This window comes from Physeter macrocephalus, chromosome 2, assembly GCF_002837175.3.
Source record: "Physeter macrocephalus isolate SW-GA chromosome 2, ASM283717v5, whole genome shotgun sequence".
In the NCBI taxonomy this organism is placed as follows: domain Eukaryota; kingdom Metazoa; phylum Chordata; class Mammalia; order Artiodactyla; family Physeteridae; genus Physeter; species Physeter macrocephalus.
Window position 1 is genome coordinate 110,159,879 of NC_041215.1, and position 13,865 is coordinate 110,173,743.

General features: G+C 41.2%; 1 protein-coding gene across 1 annotated transcript in view; it reads right to left on the reverse strand.

Annotated features, from left to right (window-relative positions):
- Positions 1–1,296: 1,296 nt before the first annotated feature.
- The window catches only part of MDH1B (malate dehydrogenase 1B), a 29,499-nt gene continuing 16,930 nt past the window's right edge, over positions 1,297–13,865 (reverse strand). Inside the window, exons 8-11 of the mRNA XM_055078983.1 lie at positions 11,267–11,406; positions 10,509–10,560; positions 5,271–5,351; positions 1,297–1,338 (exon numbers count right to left, since the gene is read on the reverse strand). Coding sequence (XP_054934958.1) covers positions 1,310–1,338; positions 5,271–5,351; positions 10,509–10,560; positions 11,267–11,406 — 302 coding nt within the window. The 3' untranslated portion in view covers positions 1,297–1,309. The remainder of the gene's footprint in view (positions 1,339–5,270; positions 5,352–10,508; positions 10,561–11,266; positions 11,407–13,865) is intronic.

The following is a 13,865-nucleotide window of genomic DNA, read 5'->3' on the forward strand; positions in this document are numbered from 1 at the left end:
ATCCATTTTATTATGATGGTAGAGAAGCAATGCAGAAGCATCTGAAAGCTCCCTGAATTTTCAGAAAGTAACTTGTACTTGAAACACCATTTAAAACTACAGAGAGGGCCTCCCCTGGTGGCGCGGTGGTTGAGAATCTGCCTGCCAATGCAGGGGACATGGGTTTGAGCCCTGGTCCGGGAAGATCCCACATGCCGCGGAGCAACTAGGCCCGTGAGCCACAACTACTGAGCCTGCGCGTCTGGAGCCTGTGCTCCGCAACAAGAGAGGCCGTGATAGTGAGAGGCCCGTGCACCGCGATGAAGAGTGGCCCCCGCTCGCCACAACTGGAGAAAGCCCTCGCGCAGAAACGAAGACCCAACACAGTTAAAATAAATAAATAAAATAAAGAATTATTTAAAAAAAAAAAAACTACAGAGAAAGCACAGGTATCAGCAATTTTTAACATCACTCCTGGTCTTTCAAAAGTTCCTAACTGGCCTTTGTAAACGGTCTTATTAGCTCGAAATATATGAGCGGATGGGTATGACTCCTACTACTTTAATAAAATACTGTAATTTTCTTCTTAAACCATGCAATTATAAGGTAAAATATGACGCTTTTCTTTTAAAATTCCATTTACTCAGGCTACATATGGTGTCAAGAAACAGAAATCTATTCAATATAGACTAAAATAAAAGCAAATCCAAGGAAAAACAATACACAGCCGGTTCTTATGAAGGCGGTAAACCTGACTGGCTCTGAAGACCTCACAGGCAGAACTTGGTGGCCTTCTCTTGTTCGCTACCATTACCATCACTCAGACACCAACTTACTCATTTTTTCTCAGTTCAAATTTTTTGAGAGAGCAAGAGAAAACTCTGATTGGTTCTCCTTGAGTCAGGTGTATCCATTCTGGCCCAATAAGCTGAGGCCAATGTGGTAAGGACATCTGAGCAAACATGGCCACCTAGGCCCATGTCTTAGGTATGGCCTGCAGGAGAAACAGGTTCTCTCAGAAGGATGTGTGGGCAAGGATGCAATGACTGACACTTCTATTTTAGTGTAGTTTAAAAAACAGCAGTTGACACCAAAGTATTTAGAGAAAGTGCAGTAATAAGCAAACATATAAACGGATACAAGTAACAGAAAATGATTGAACTCTGACTTTTTGTGTGTGTGCTGTCACTGTTATTTAATTGTCTCACATAATATTATCCAAGACTGAAGTAAATCTTTCGAATTATTCTTCTCTAAATACAGACATTCATGGGTCTTTCCATATTTATTACACTACCAAATAATTCTATAGTTGATCTAATTTGATCTGCTACTGTTCCATAGTTTTGCCTTCAGAATCTGTAAAAGGAAGGAAATGAAACGATGTAACTATTTAAAAAATATGTTAGTAACATGTTTTTATTAGCTTTTCTTTGGCTACCCTTTTCCTTCTATTTACTAAATTCCTGTATTCAATTTGATTCAATAGCTGAGGGAGTGCATGTGTGAGAAGGATCCTATGAGGGGAATCAAACCACATGATCATCATTAGACAGTTTCATATCGAAACTAAATTCTGGCCACTTTCCTGACCTTAATCTATTTCTATGTGCCGTCTCTCTTGGCTCCTTTGCTTCTCATTTTGAATTTTTTTAGCAGCTATACTGTCAGTTCCGTTTCCTCTTTTGGCCCTGCTTTTCCTCTATGCACCAATTCTAATTCCCCATAGCTAGCCCCACGCCAAAGCCCATCACACTGCACATTTTCAGATTGCAAGGTGCAATGGATCTATTAACTTTATTGGATATTTAAATGAAAGTGTGGAGCCATGGGTGAATATCCTGACTGGTCAACCACAAAGAAACCTACATCTGCCTTGTTTGCATAAAATATCATGACAACTCAGTTACAATCTTTGAAAATCTGGACCTGCAGATATATTTGTGTCCATTTCCTCACTTACTCATTCTGAGGGAAGGATTCAGTTGTCACTGTCATACGCTGGTTATAAAAGTAGGAAGCTAGGTTCTAGAGAATCAGCAAACATGGCTGAATTTCTGGGGATGTGGGAACGTGGAGGGTTTGAGAAGAACCATATCACAGGGACACTTGACCTCTTCTACCCAGTTCCATTTATAAAAGGAAAGACCACCTTTTAACATTAATGTTTGTCTACCACCTACCATGTGTGTGTTCTTGACTGTGTGGTTTTTCAGAGCTGGTTTGAGGAATCAGATCTAAAAAATCTACTGCAGTATATAGAGAATTAAAAGAACGGAGATTTTTAATATTTAAAGACATTGAGTTTTGCAGTTATTCTCATTTTCTCCTTTTTCCTTCTACTCCAAGTTTCTCTGAATGCCTTGTCCTCTTTGAAAGTTGCAAGATGCCAGATCACTTCTATATGGCATCATGGCTAAGCCACTGTCAGGGGCAAATGGGTGTCTAGCCAAACAGCTCAGTGTAGCATCTTTCTACCAACTTCCCTGTGAAACCTTGGTCCCCACAAAATAAATCACTGGTAATGTTTCAGTGTTTGCCAGCTCCCTCCTGTACACAGAGTTTTAAGTAAAGAAGTAGTAAAGATGGAAACAGACTAGATTATTATTATCTTCTGGATATACAAGTCGTATAGGCAGATTTAGAAATATATAAGCCTCTATACAAATATATACAAGATACATATATGTATGCATGTATAAAAATTCCCAGGTTTTCCCTGTTAAAGAGAATTCTAACTTGGACTCGTCAGGGTCTTCCTTTCACCCACATTCTGAGGAGGATCTTGACTTGCCATGTCATCTATTTTGAGCTTTGTAATGAAGAATTGAGAAGAAAAGGTGAGAAGGATGAGACATAGAGGCTGGAGCTGAAGTTAGAGTATTTGGGGAGAGTTTGAGGTGAGTATGACATGGAAGCAATTTCAGCATTTAAAAAAAATTTGCTTCCATCTTTTATCCCTCCTTCAAAGTGTTTATGAATAAAAGAAACAGAGTTATTTCAAAATTACTTCGGTTGCTGGACTGTGTCATGACCATTAGCACCAAACAGATTGCTTATCACTTGACAGACGTACCACCTGACAAAATTAGATCTTTTTCATCGTCTGGCATTAGATCAGAAAACAAATCTTTATATTCTGAAACCAATATTAAATAAAACATGGTGGTTTAGAATATAACTAACAGCCCGTGAGATGTTCTTTGTGAGTACTTTTCAAACTTTGTTGACCAAAACCCCGTGTAAAAAAAAAAAAATACATTTTACATTCCAGTCCAGTACCTTTCACTTGTGTGCATATAATGAAACAAAAAGTTAAATGAAAAAAATACTCACCCTTTTCTAATCTATTCTTATCCTTCTCTTATCTTTTCTAATACTTCTCTTTTTCTTTCTATCCTATTCTAATTCATTGGAAAAAAATTCTGCTCTCCTTACTTACCGTTTTAGCATCAATTTTATTCTAGTTCAAGGAAAAATGCCAGTTATTAAATCCATTTCATGACCCACTAAATTTTTTTCACAACTCACCTAACCCACAATATGGAAAGCACTGGATCACGTTATAGTTGATTCCAATGCTCATTGAATAAACAGCCCTCACAACAACCTGAAATCAACCCCATTTTCTTCACTTAATTACCACTAAAGTTCTTTAAGATTATGAATTAGTTCAGCCTAAGAGCCTTAAAATTTGAATGACCGACTTAAATCATTCTGAGGCAAAGACTTGAGAATACATACTCGACAATTTGGCTTTTCTTCCTCCATCCTGGGAAGCTGCCGGTCATCCCCTTCATGAGAGGCCGTACAGCTTTTTCTCAGTTCTCTCACGGGGGCCACAGTGCCCTCCCTCCTTTCCATGAGTGTTGCTTATCACCAGCTGGGCCGACTAGAATAATAGTGCTGCCACCCAGGTACCCAGATACACTGTCTGACTGGGCCTCTTAAAGATATGTATTCTGGCTGGAACTGAATTCACCACGCTCCTTTGGATAGTGATTTGGGCTGCTAGAGCATGTTCCAGAGGGTCAGTGATGAAGCTAGATTAGTTCTCTAAGCATGCCACCATCGATTTCATGTTTTGTCCAGCCACCAGCTATGTCGCTGAGCCCTCCACCAAATATTCAGCCAAACGACAGATGGCTTCTCCCTACCTTTTCCAGCTTTCTTCATCCTTTTTTGATCCCCTACTCTAGCCCAGCTGCCCTACTTATCATCTTCTGAATATAATTTGAGGCTGCCTCTGGTTCACACTTCTGGCCATGCCTTGATCCCCTGAAATGCCTGCTTTGCCCCTGTTTTTCCTTCTGGTGGGACACCTTTCACAACCTCTTCCCTACCTGCCCCTCTACTTGCACACCTCCTCTCCACCAAATTACATGAGTAATTCCTACTCCTCCTAGACTCAGCTTCCATTTCATCTCTTCCCGAAAGCCTTTCCTAACACTCTCTATGTCAGGAGACCCCCTATGTGGTCCCACTATACCCTCTATCATAACACTTACCTCTCCACAAGGTAGTTTTCGCTTTGCTTTGCAGTCACCCACGCTAGATGGTGAGCACTTTGAGGGCAAGGACAAAGTTCAATGTATGTTTATGTCCCTAGCACCTCTCACAGTTTCTTCTTTCAATGGTGGTAAAAACATATAACATGAAATCTACCTTCTTCACAAAATTTTACATCTACAGTACAGAACTGTTAACCATATGCACATCATTGTACAGCAGATCTCTAGAATTTTTTCATCTTGTGTGACTGAACCAGCACAGCTTCTGAATAAACAAATACATGCTATTGGATTATTTTTAGCCATCTTAAGTCTCAACTAGATTTCAAGATATTATTAAATTTTTCCCTTCATACATTACAAGGATCTTTTCTTTCCTTGTGAGTTTCTAGATTATATCCTTTCTTTCCTTGTGTACTACCTTGCCCTGTTTCATGAAGCTTTTTAACTCATTGTGTATCTTTGCATTTACTTTCTCATATTCTCATGGCTCCTTTCCCCCAAATGTGATTGTGTGGCCATAACTCCCTTACTGTGGGCCCCGGTGTCTCTCACAGTGACCAGCATCTAGAAGGTGCTCAGTGAATGTCTGGTACCTTCCTTTAAAGATTTCAATAGATTTTTAACAATGATTTTTCTTTTTTGAGTATAGGATGAAGGTGATGAAAGACTTAACTCTCATTTTTTATGGCTAATAAATGATCAGACTCCTTTCTTTGAAATTTAGTGTTAAGCCTTGGATAAAAAGGGTACTTTTTTTTTTTCAAGTGATATACCTACCATCTGAGACTTTCCAATGTTCCTGGTTGTCATTTGTGGTGGGTAAGGTGGTCTTTTCATCTTCTTTGGCTAAGTCGGTTTCTAAAAGTCAGGAAATTAAGTATTAAATTAATTGAAAAGATTAAACAAACCTCATACATGAATAATCTCATTGATATGGTAATAAGCAGAGATCTCCAAACTCTACAAAGTTCTGATTATTTTCAATGCTCTGAGCTTGGAATCTCTGGAACAGTGTTTTGGGCGAGGTCCAATGGTGAGTTAAGATCAATGAATGAATATATATATATATATATATATATATATATATGCCTTGACTTTTGTTAATAAAAACACAGCATAAAATCAGGTCATTTTCTTTCACAAAACCATCTACAGTGCAAGCGTTATGGGAAATTTAGGACTACGTACCAGTCAATGGAGTCAAATTTAGAGTGACTGCCATATAGCTCATTATTGTAAGAGGAATTTGCAACTCTAGTCTGCTAGGCAGGAGGAGAGGGCCTTAAATTCTGAGAATAAAAGAGTTCGAGGTAAAACCAACTGGTCATTGGACTTCTGTGCCCACCCGCTCCACCTCCATGCTGCCTTGGGGCTTTGTTTGGTTTGGCCCACTCCTGGGGACTTGACCACCAGCCACAACCGGCTCTCAATTCCCAAACCCCACGCTCTGCCCAGAACCTCTTTTCCTCGTGGTCTCTCTGCCCTTCCTCCCACTTCTGGTACTGTGACCTCACTAAAGCCTCTTGGGTCCGGCCAAGGGCAGTCCTCTGTCCCCTGCCAGCTTCTTTTTAGTTAATCCATTCTGAGAGGCAGCAACTGCTTTAATTGGTTGTAATCTGCGCCATATTGATTGTTAAATATTTTCAATATCACCCCTGCTTGGAGCTTTTAATTTTATTTCTATTTATTACATCCTTCTTTGTCCAATGGAGACCCCTATAGTCCATCACTTCATCGGCTTTCTTGCAATTGTCCTCACCTTCACTGCCTCACCTGCTTCCTTCCCAAATGCTAAGTAAAGTAACAAAACTGTACTCATTTTCCATTCCCATATTCAAAGCCAATGAGCAAATCACCTGAGCACTCATTTAGGGCACCAGTAAAACAAGGACACAAAAAAATATGAGAAAAATTAAAACTTTGGGAAAATAATTTGATATTCCAAATGAAGTCGTCATGGAAATACTCAGAATTTTGTTGGAATACTGTACAGTGTTAGTTTTATTCTAATTGCAGGGGTGGCAGTACTCTCTAATATTTCAGGGCTTACTACAAATCATACATCTAGGTTTCCTCTCCTGCATCCAGGCAGCCGAGCACCTTTGCAGGGAATCACGCAACTGTACATTGGAGTTACTACAAATTTCACGGTCTCTAAATTCCACTGAGCCCTCAGCTCTGAAAAAAAAAATCTAGCTTTTTCCATTGTTCTTCTTTCCTTTCCTCTTTTTTTTTTTTTTTTTTTTTTTTGCGGTAAGCGTGCCTCTCACTGTTGTGGCCTCTCCCGTTGCGGAGCACAGGCTCCGGACGCGCAGGCTCAGCGGCCATGGCTCACGGGCCCAGCCGCTCTGCGGCATGTGGGATCTTCCCGGACCGGGTCACGAACCCGTGTCCCCTGCATCGGCAGGTGGACTCTCAACCACTGCTCCACCAGGGAAGCCCCTTTCCTTTCCTCTTAACAAATTATTTCAAATCTTCACCTCTTCCCTTATAACCCTAGCCCTTCCCCTAGTTTTTAATCTTTGGGACCTGGCCTTGCTTCCCATTTTGTTCTGAATCTCCCCATCCTACATAATTCCCTGCATACCATCCATCACCTCTTCCCTTCTCTTAGGTCTCAGCAGCAGAGATGCTTCCTGTGTGAAGCTGACCCTGTGCTCTGAAGCTTGTTTTCTATTGCTGTCTTGATGATCTTTCTCCTCCCACCCCTCCATCTTCACCCTCTCACTCTCCAATGGTAGTTAAAAGTTAACACCCATCCATCCAGATATCTATCTCTCCACTTATTTATATTTTTGAATGTGTCAAACATGCACCTGGAACGAAATTCAAAAGCCACGAGAGACCATGCAGTGAAGAAGTCTTCCTTCCCCAGCCACTCAGGCCCTTCCCCACAGGATCACCATGGTTATCAGCTTCTTCTAAAAAACTACCACCTAGTTGCTGATGGCTCCGTAGCCTCATCTCCAGACCAAATCTCTCTGTTGGCTTCCAGAACTATGTGTCCGTCACCCACTGGACATAAATTCCTCTTGAAAATCAGCTCCTTCTATATTCCTTACCTTACCCACAGCTTCCCAATCATTTTCATGACTTAGCACACACAGCAAATGTCAAGGACAATAGAGGTAACCAGCCTGGGAACTCCAGGTACCCCATACTCAGTCTGTGGAGCTAAGGGGACCATTAGCTCCACACCCCCAACCCATTTGTGGCTGATGGTTTGGGAACTGCTGTCTTAGGGAATGACACCACCATATGTCTAGATGCCAAAAACATTGGGACATTCTTGACCCTCTGGAGCTCTCTCTTAGCCTCTATCTCAGATTGGTCAAGCTCTGTCAACTTTATATCTTCAAATCTAGCCCCTCCTCTACATCTTCATGGCCACTTCTTGGTTAGGGCCCTCATCATTTCTCTACCTGCAAAAAGATTGGTCTTACTACTTTTGGTCTCTCCCATCCAGTTCATTCTTCTCATTAAGAACAGAATGATCATTTCAAAATTTGAACTTGCTCCTGTCCCTCCCCTGCCTAAAATCCTTCACTGGTTTTAAAAAGATAAGTAACCTCTCCACCTCCTGACATTTCTCACTTCAAATTTTATTTTCCAGATAAAATGAATTGGCGGTTCACAGAAAGTTCTGCCTTATGTCTTTACCTTTGTACACCTTGTTGCTCTCTCTGAATGAACCAACTCTCCCATTTATCCCCACCTTAGCTAATGCCTTCTTTCCTCTCTTGACTTGGTTTAGATGTCACCTCCTTCAGAAAGCCCTTCTATTGTGTGAAAATTCTGATGGGGGTCCTTCCCACTGTTCTCAGCACCCAGCATGTTCCTCAGGCCCGCAGCGCTAAGCACCCCAGCTCCACAGGGAGCTGGGGTCCTCCCCTCCCATTCTGGTCTCCCTTCTGCCTTCCTCATTCCATAGAATTGCTCTAATCAAAGTCACAAATGACCTCTGTGTCCTACATCCATTGGGTACTTTTCAGGGCTCTTTTTATTTGACCCCCTCGCAGCATCTGACAGTGTAGACCAGCCCTCATTCCTGAAACACTCTCCGCCTTTAGGTCTTCCATGGTGTCAGATTTCAGGGGCTGTCCTGACTGACCACCCCTTTTTCACAGTCGTCTGTCAGCTGTTCCTGTTCTACTTAACCATTAAAGGCTAAGTTCCTCCAGGCACCCCCGCTCTCTCCAATCTCCATCATGCTCATGGCCTCATTCTTATTTATAGGCAACAACTCCCAGTTTGATAACTGCAGTCCAGATCTTGCTGAGCTCCAGAAAGTATGCACTTCTCTATGTAATGTATCCATTTGAGATATCCCGTAGGTATTTCAGAATCAAAATGTAAGAAACTAAACTCATCCTTCCTCTACTCTGGCACTGCACCCGTCCTCTGCCACCCAACAGACACACGCATAGGCAAACACACACACACTCTCTCTCTCTCTCTCTCTCTCTGTCTTTCTCAGATAATTTCCTCTACCACTTTTTCCCATATTGGTAAACCCACCCCATTACTCAAGCAAACGAAGTCTGAGTCCTCTGATATTCCCTAGAGCCAGTCCATCATCAAGTCTTTGATAATTCCACCTCCTAAATATCTCAAAATTCTACAGCCTCCAGCCTCAGCTGTAATCACCTCTTCCTTGTGTCACTCTGCTACCCTCCTGATACTGGTCTCCCTGCAAACAGTCTAGCCTTGTTACAATTTATTTTCCAAACTAATCACAATCCGATTGGGTCATTCTCCATCCCGAAGCCTCTGAAACTCTCATCTGCCCTTCATGTCTCTCTCAGCTTCATCTCGTTAGGCTTTGGCCACACAAACTATTTTTGGTGGTTTTTCAAACAAGGTGACATGATTTCCTGCCTCAAGGTCTTTGCTCACATCCCCAGGTATACGCTCTCATAGCACAGCACCCTGTACTTCTCATGCCTAAGACTCACCACAGCTGCAGACATTTGTGTAAATTATGATCCCCTGATGGACTGTAGGTTTGAAAAGGCAAGAACAGGTCTATCTTCTCCACCCCCATATTTCTAGCTCTTAGCACTGGCTTACAGTTGACACCCCATAAACACTGGTACATGGAAGGGATGTTGGGCTCTCAAAAGGCACTTGAGTGCCTTTCTGTAAGTGAATTAATTTATTTATGTTTGTATTTTCATATTTCAGATGAGATATTCTTTAAGGCGAAAGAAAGAAAGATGAGGCCACTTCCTTGTAAGTTTACAACTAGAGAAAATACCAATAGGAAAAATAAGTGTATTGAAATTTATTTTTTTAAAGTTACCTAAAAGTAACTGTAGTGTTATGGGTTGTATTGTGTCCCCAAAAAGATATGTTAAAGTCCTGCTCCCTGGTACCAGTAAATGTGACCTTATTTGAAATTAGTTTTAGCAGATATAATCAAGTTAGGATGGGGTCAGACTGGATTAAGGTGGGCCCCCAATGCAATTACTGGTGTTCTTATAAAGAGAGAGAGATTTGGCAACATAGACACACACAGAGGGAAGACAGACTTGTGAAGACCGGGGCTGAGACTGGAATGAAGCGGATAGAAGCCAAGAATGCCAATCACTGCCACCAGAAGCTAGAAGAGGCACGGAAGGGATTCTTCCCTAGAGCCTTCAGAGGGAGCATGGCCTTGCTGACACATCGATTTAGGTCTTCTGGTCTCCAGGACTGTGAGACAATAAATTTCTGTTGTTTTAAGCCACCCACTTTGTGGTACTTTGTTATGGCAGCCCTAGGAAACTAATACGTATGGTATACATAAACTTTATAAGGCAATAGTGTCTTTAAGATGTGATTTCTTTAGCACTCTTTTAAGAAACTTTATTTCAAAGGACACACTAAACCTGGTAGTTTATCTTGCCAATAATTTACCTTAAAAGTGATGAAATATGAATTATATTTTTTATATTAACTAGTGATTCCATTTTGACATATATTTTAATACTCTTTTAATAGCAGCCCAGTAAAACATGATATCTAAAAGATTACCTGATTGATATGGCTGAAAATTTATCAACTCTCCAAGTGCAACAAGTTTCTCCTGTGGAAAAATTTTGTAATCAGAGAATTAAAGGACCGCAATTACTAACAATCATTCCTTAATAGAAAAACACTTTGATTCTTGATGTTTAAGTAACCAACAACTGTTTTTAACATACTAGAAATTACATAACCAAACGAGTAATGTTCTTCTGCTGATTTCTTCAAACCTTTATTGCCTCCTTATTGTTCTTAGGAATAAGATGCAAATCAAACCCACAGAAAACCAGTGTATGCCTTGATCTAGGGGAATCGGTTTCAGGCTATTATTATTATTTTTTAAACATCTTTATTGGAGTATAATTGCTTTACGATGGTGTGTTAGTTTCTGCTTTACAACAAAGTGAATCAGCTATACATATACATATATCCCCATATCTCCTCCCTCTTGCGTCTCCCTCCCTCCCACCCTCTAGGTGGTCACAAAGCACCGAGCTGATCTCCCTGTGCTATGCGGCCGTTTCCCACTAGCTATCTATTTTACGTTTGGTAGTGTATATAGGTCCATGCCACTCTCTCACTTTGTCACAGCTTACCCTCCCCCACCCCCCATATCCTCAAGGCCATGCTCTAGTAGGTCTGTATTTTATTCCCATCCTACCCCTAGGCTCTTCATGACATTTTTTTTTCTTAGATTCCATACATATGTGTTAGCATACGGTATTTGTTTTTTGAAGTCAGTTCCCTTGGAGCTATTCTGACCTTACCTGAATTAGATCACTTGTCATTCTGGTCATTATTTGTTCACTTATTTCAATATCTTCGAGATCTGTAAGAACCACCCAAGTTCCATTCTCAAATTTCACAGGCATAGAGAAGACAATCCCTTCCGGAATACCAAACTGGCCTGCAGGGAGCAAACACAAAGCAAAGCAAAACAAAAGCACTCAGATAAATAAACCTTCCTGGTAACACTGTAGAAAAGGACAGACATAGTACATGCTTTTTAATGATAATGATGGATCTAATGGTGGATTTAATGATAATGGAGGAATTTCTGCGAATTCCTCCCCAGGGAAGATCGAAACACTTACTGGAGAAGTATTGATTGAGCACCTCTCCAAGTTCTGACAACTTGCCCTTCTGTGTTTCTCTCAGAAGGAAGAACCATTGTTCCCTCTTTATCCCTTTTGTCCCTGCTGGGTTCGGATGCCCCGCCTCTGCCTTGGGAACTAATGCAGTCCTTCTCTTCCACCTCGTCTGGATTCCTTTCGTCTGCTTCCTCGGCTTTTCCTTGCCCCCCTAGGTAGCCCCTGAGCCCGAGCACTTGTCCCATCTTGCCTTTGCTCTTCCAGCCTACTACTGCAGCCACAGAGCCAAGGGGCAGCACTGCGAAGGGAAGGGCCGTGATCTCCTCACAGTTCCTAGTTCCCAGTTTAAATGTGCTCCAAATAAAAGAAATTGATAATGCTTATTACTAACTGAGCAACCTTCAGATAAAATGCCTCCCGTTTTCTGTGTCTCAATCAAGTAAGAAAATTATTCTTGCCATTTGAGTCATCAAAAATGTTGTCAGTATGGAGGTCCTTTAAAAAACAAAAAATAGTTACCATATGATCCTGCAATCCCACTCCTGGGCATATATCTGAAGAAAATTCTAATTTGAAAAGATATATGCACCCCAATATTCACTGTAGCACTATTTACAATAGCCAAGACGTGGAAGCAACCTAAATGTCCATTGACAGATGAACGGATAAAGAACATGTGTTACTTTTATACAATGGAATATTACTCAGCCATAAAAAAGAATGGAATAGTGCCACTTGCAGCAACATGGATGGACCTAGAGATTATCATACTAAGTGAAATAAGACAAAGACAAATACCATATGATATCACTTATATGTGGAATCTGAAAACAAAAAGATACAGATGAACTTATTTATGAAACAGAAATAGACGCACAGACATAGAAAACAAACTCATGGTTACCAAAGGGAAAGGGGGGGCTAAATTAGGAGGACGGGATTAACATATATACTGTAAAATATGTAAAATAGATAACCGACAAGGACCTACTGTATAACACAGGGAACTATACTTAATATTTTGTAATAACCTATAAGGGGAAAGAATCTGAAAAAGAATATATATATATAACTGAATCACTGAACTGTACACCTGAAACTAACATGACATTGTAAATCAACTATATACTTCCATTAAAAAAAAATGTTGTCACTAGGGCAAAATATTGAGGAGAGTCAAGAAACCAGGATCTAAAAGACTTTTCCGTAGAGCATGTCCCAGGCCCTCTGTTCACTCTCTATTTGAGAGCCAGCCTTATGAGTGAACAACAGATGAGGGTTTACATATGTGGTACCATTTCAGGGACACAATGATCACTGGCTCTTCACCTCACTTGCCTCCAACACTGAACTGCTTATTGATGAATTCCTGCAGAGGTTAATTCAACTTTTTTTTGGCTGCACCGCGTGGCTTGCAGGATCTTAGCTCCCTGACCAGGAATCGAACAGTAGAAGCAGGGAATACGAACCACTGGCCTGCCAGGGAATTCCCTAATTAAACTTTTACAGATAAAGATGAGGTTTTAAAGGTCTATTTCACTAAAAAGGTAACACAGTGATTTGAATTCACAGGTGCGGATGTTCGTGCACCTTAACTTTAATTGAACAAGATGCACTGAGAGTCTACCCATGAAGGAGCAACAAATAGACCCAGCCAAAGCCCTGCCCTCAGGGTGGGTGAACTCTAATGCAGAGGGCATATGCAACTAACCACCCCATCCATAAAGGCAGGCTGGGATATGCTCTCTGATAGAGGAACAAATGCTATGTGAGTACGGAGGAGAGATAGAGATTAATTCTGACTTGGGGGATTTAGGGAGATTTCCGTGAGCTGCACCATAGTCACTGAAATAATGGGAAGGATCGTGGTTCCATTAATAACATAAAGGATACAAGAGGTGAATCAGACTGGGGAGGACGACAACAGGTTCAGTTTGGTGTGTGTTGGTTTGAAGTGACAGCATGACATCCAGGCAACGTTTGACAAGGTGGGGCTCAGCAGTAAGGCCCAGGCCTGGAGCTTTGGGGATGGATGGGCTTGTTCAGGGAGAATGTAAAGCACAAAGGGAAGACATGCTCTAGGTAGAACCTACAGTGCACAGAGCATCAGCCATTCTCTCTTTCCTGTTTTTCAAAAAACAGTAGAAGTGCTCTGAATATCTTTTAGCAGATTAAAATAGTAAGGATATAAAAATATATCCACAGTATTTGTGGATGGAGAGCAAGCTTTCCACATTCCGGCTGCTTGCCTGGTACTCTGAGATCTGGGTCTTGC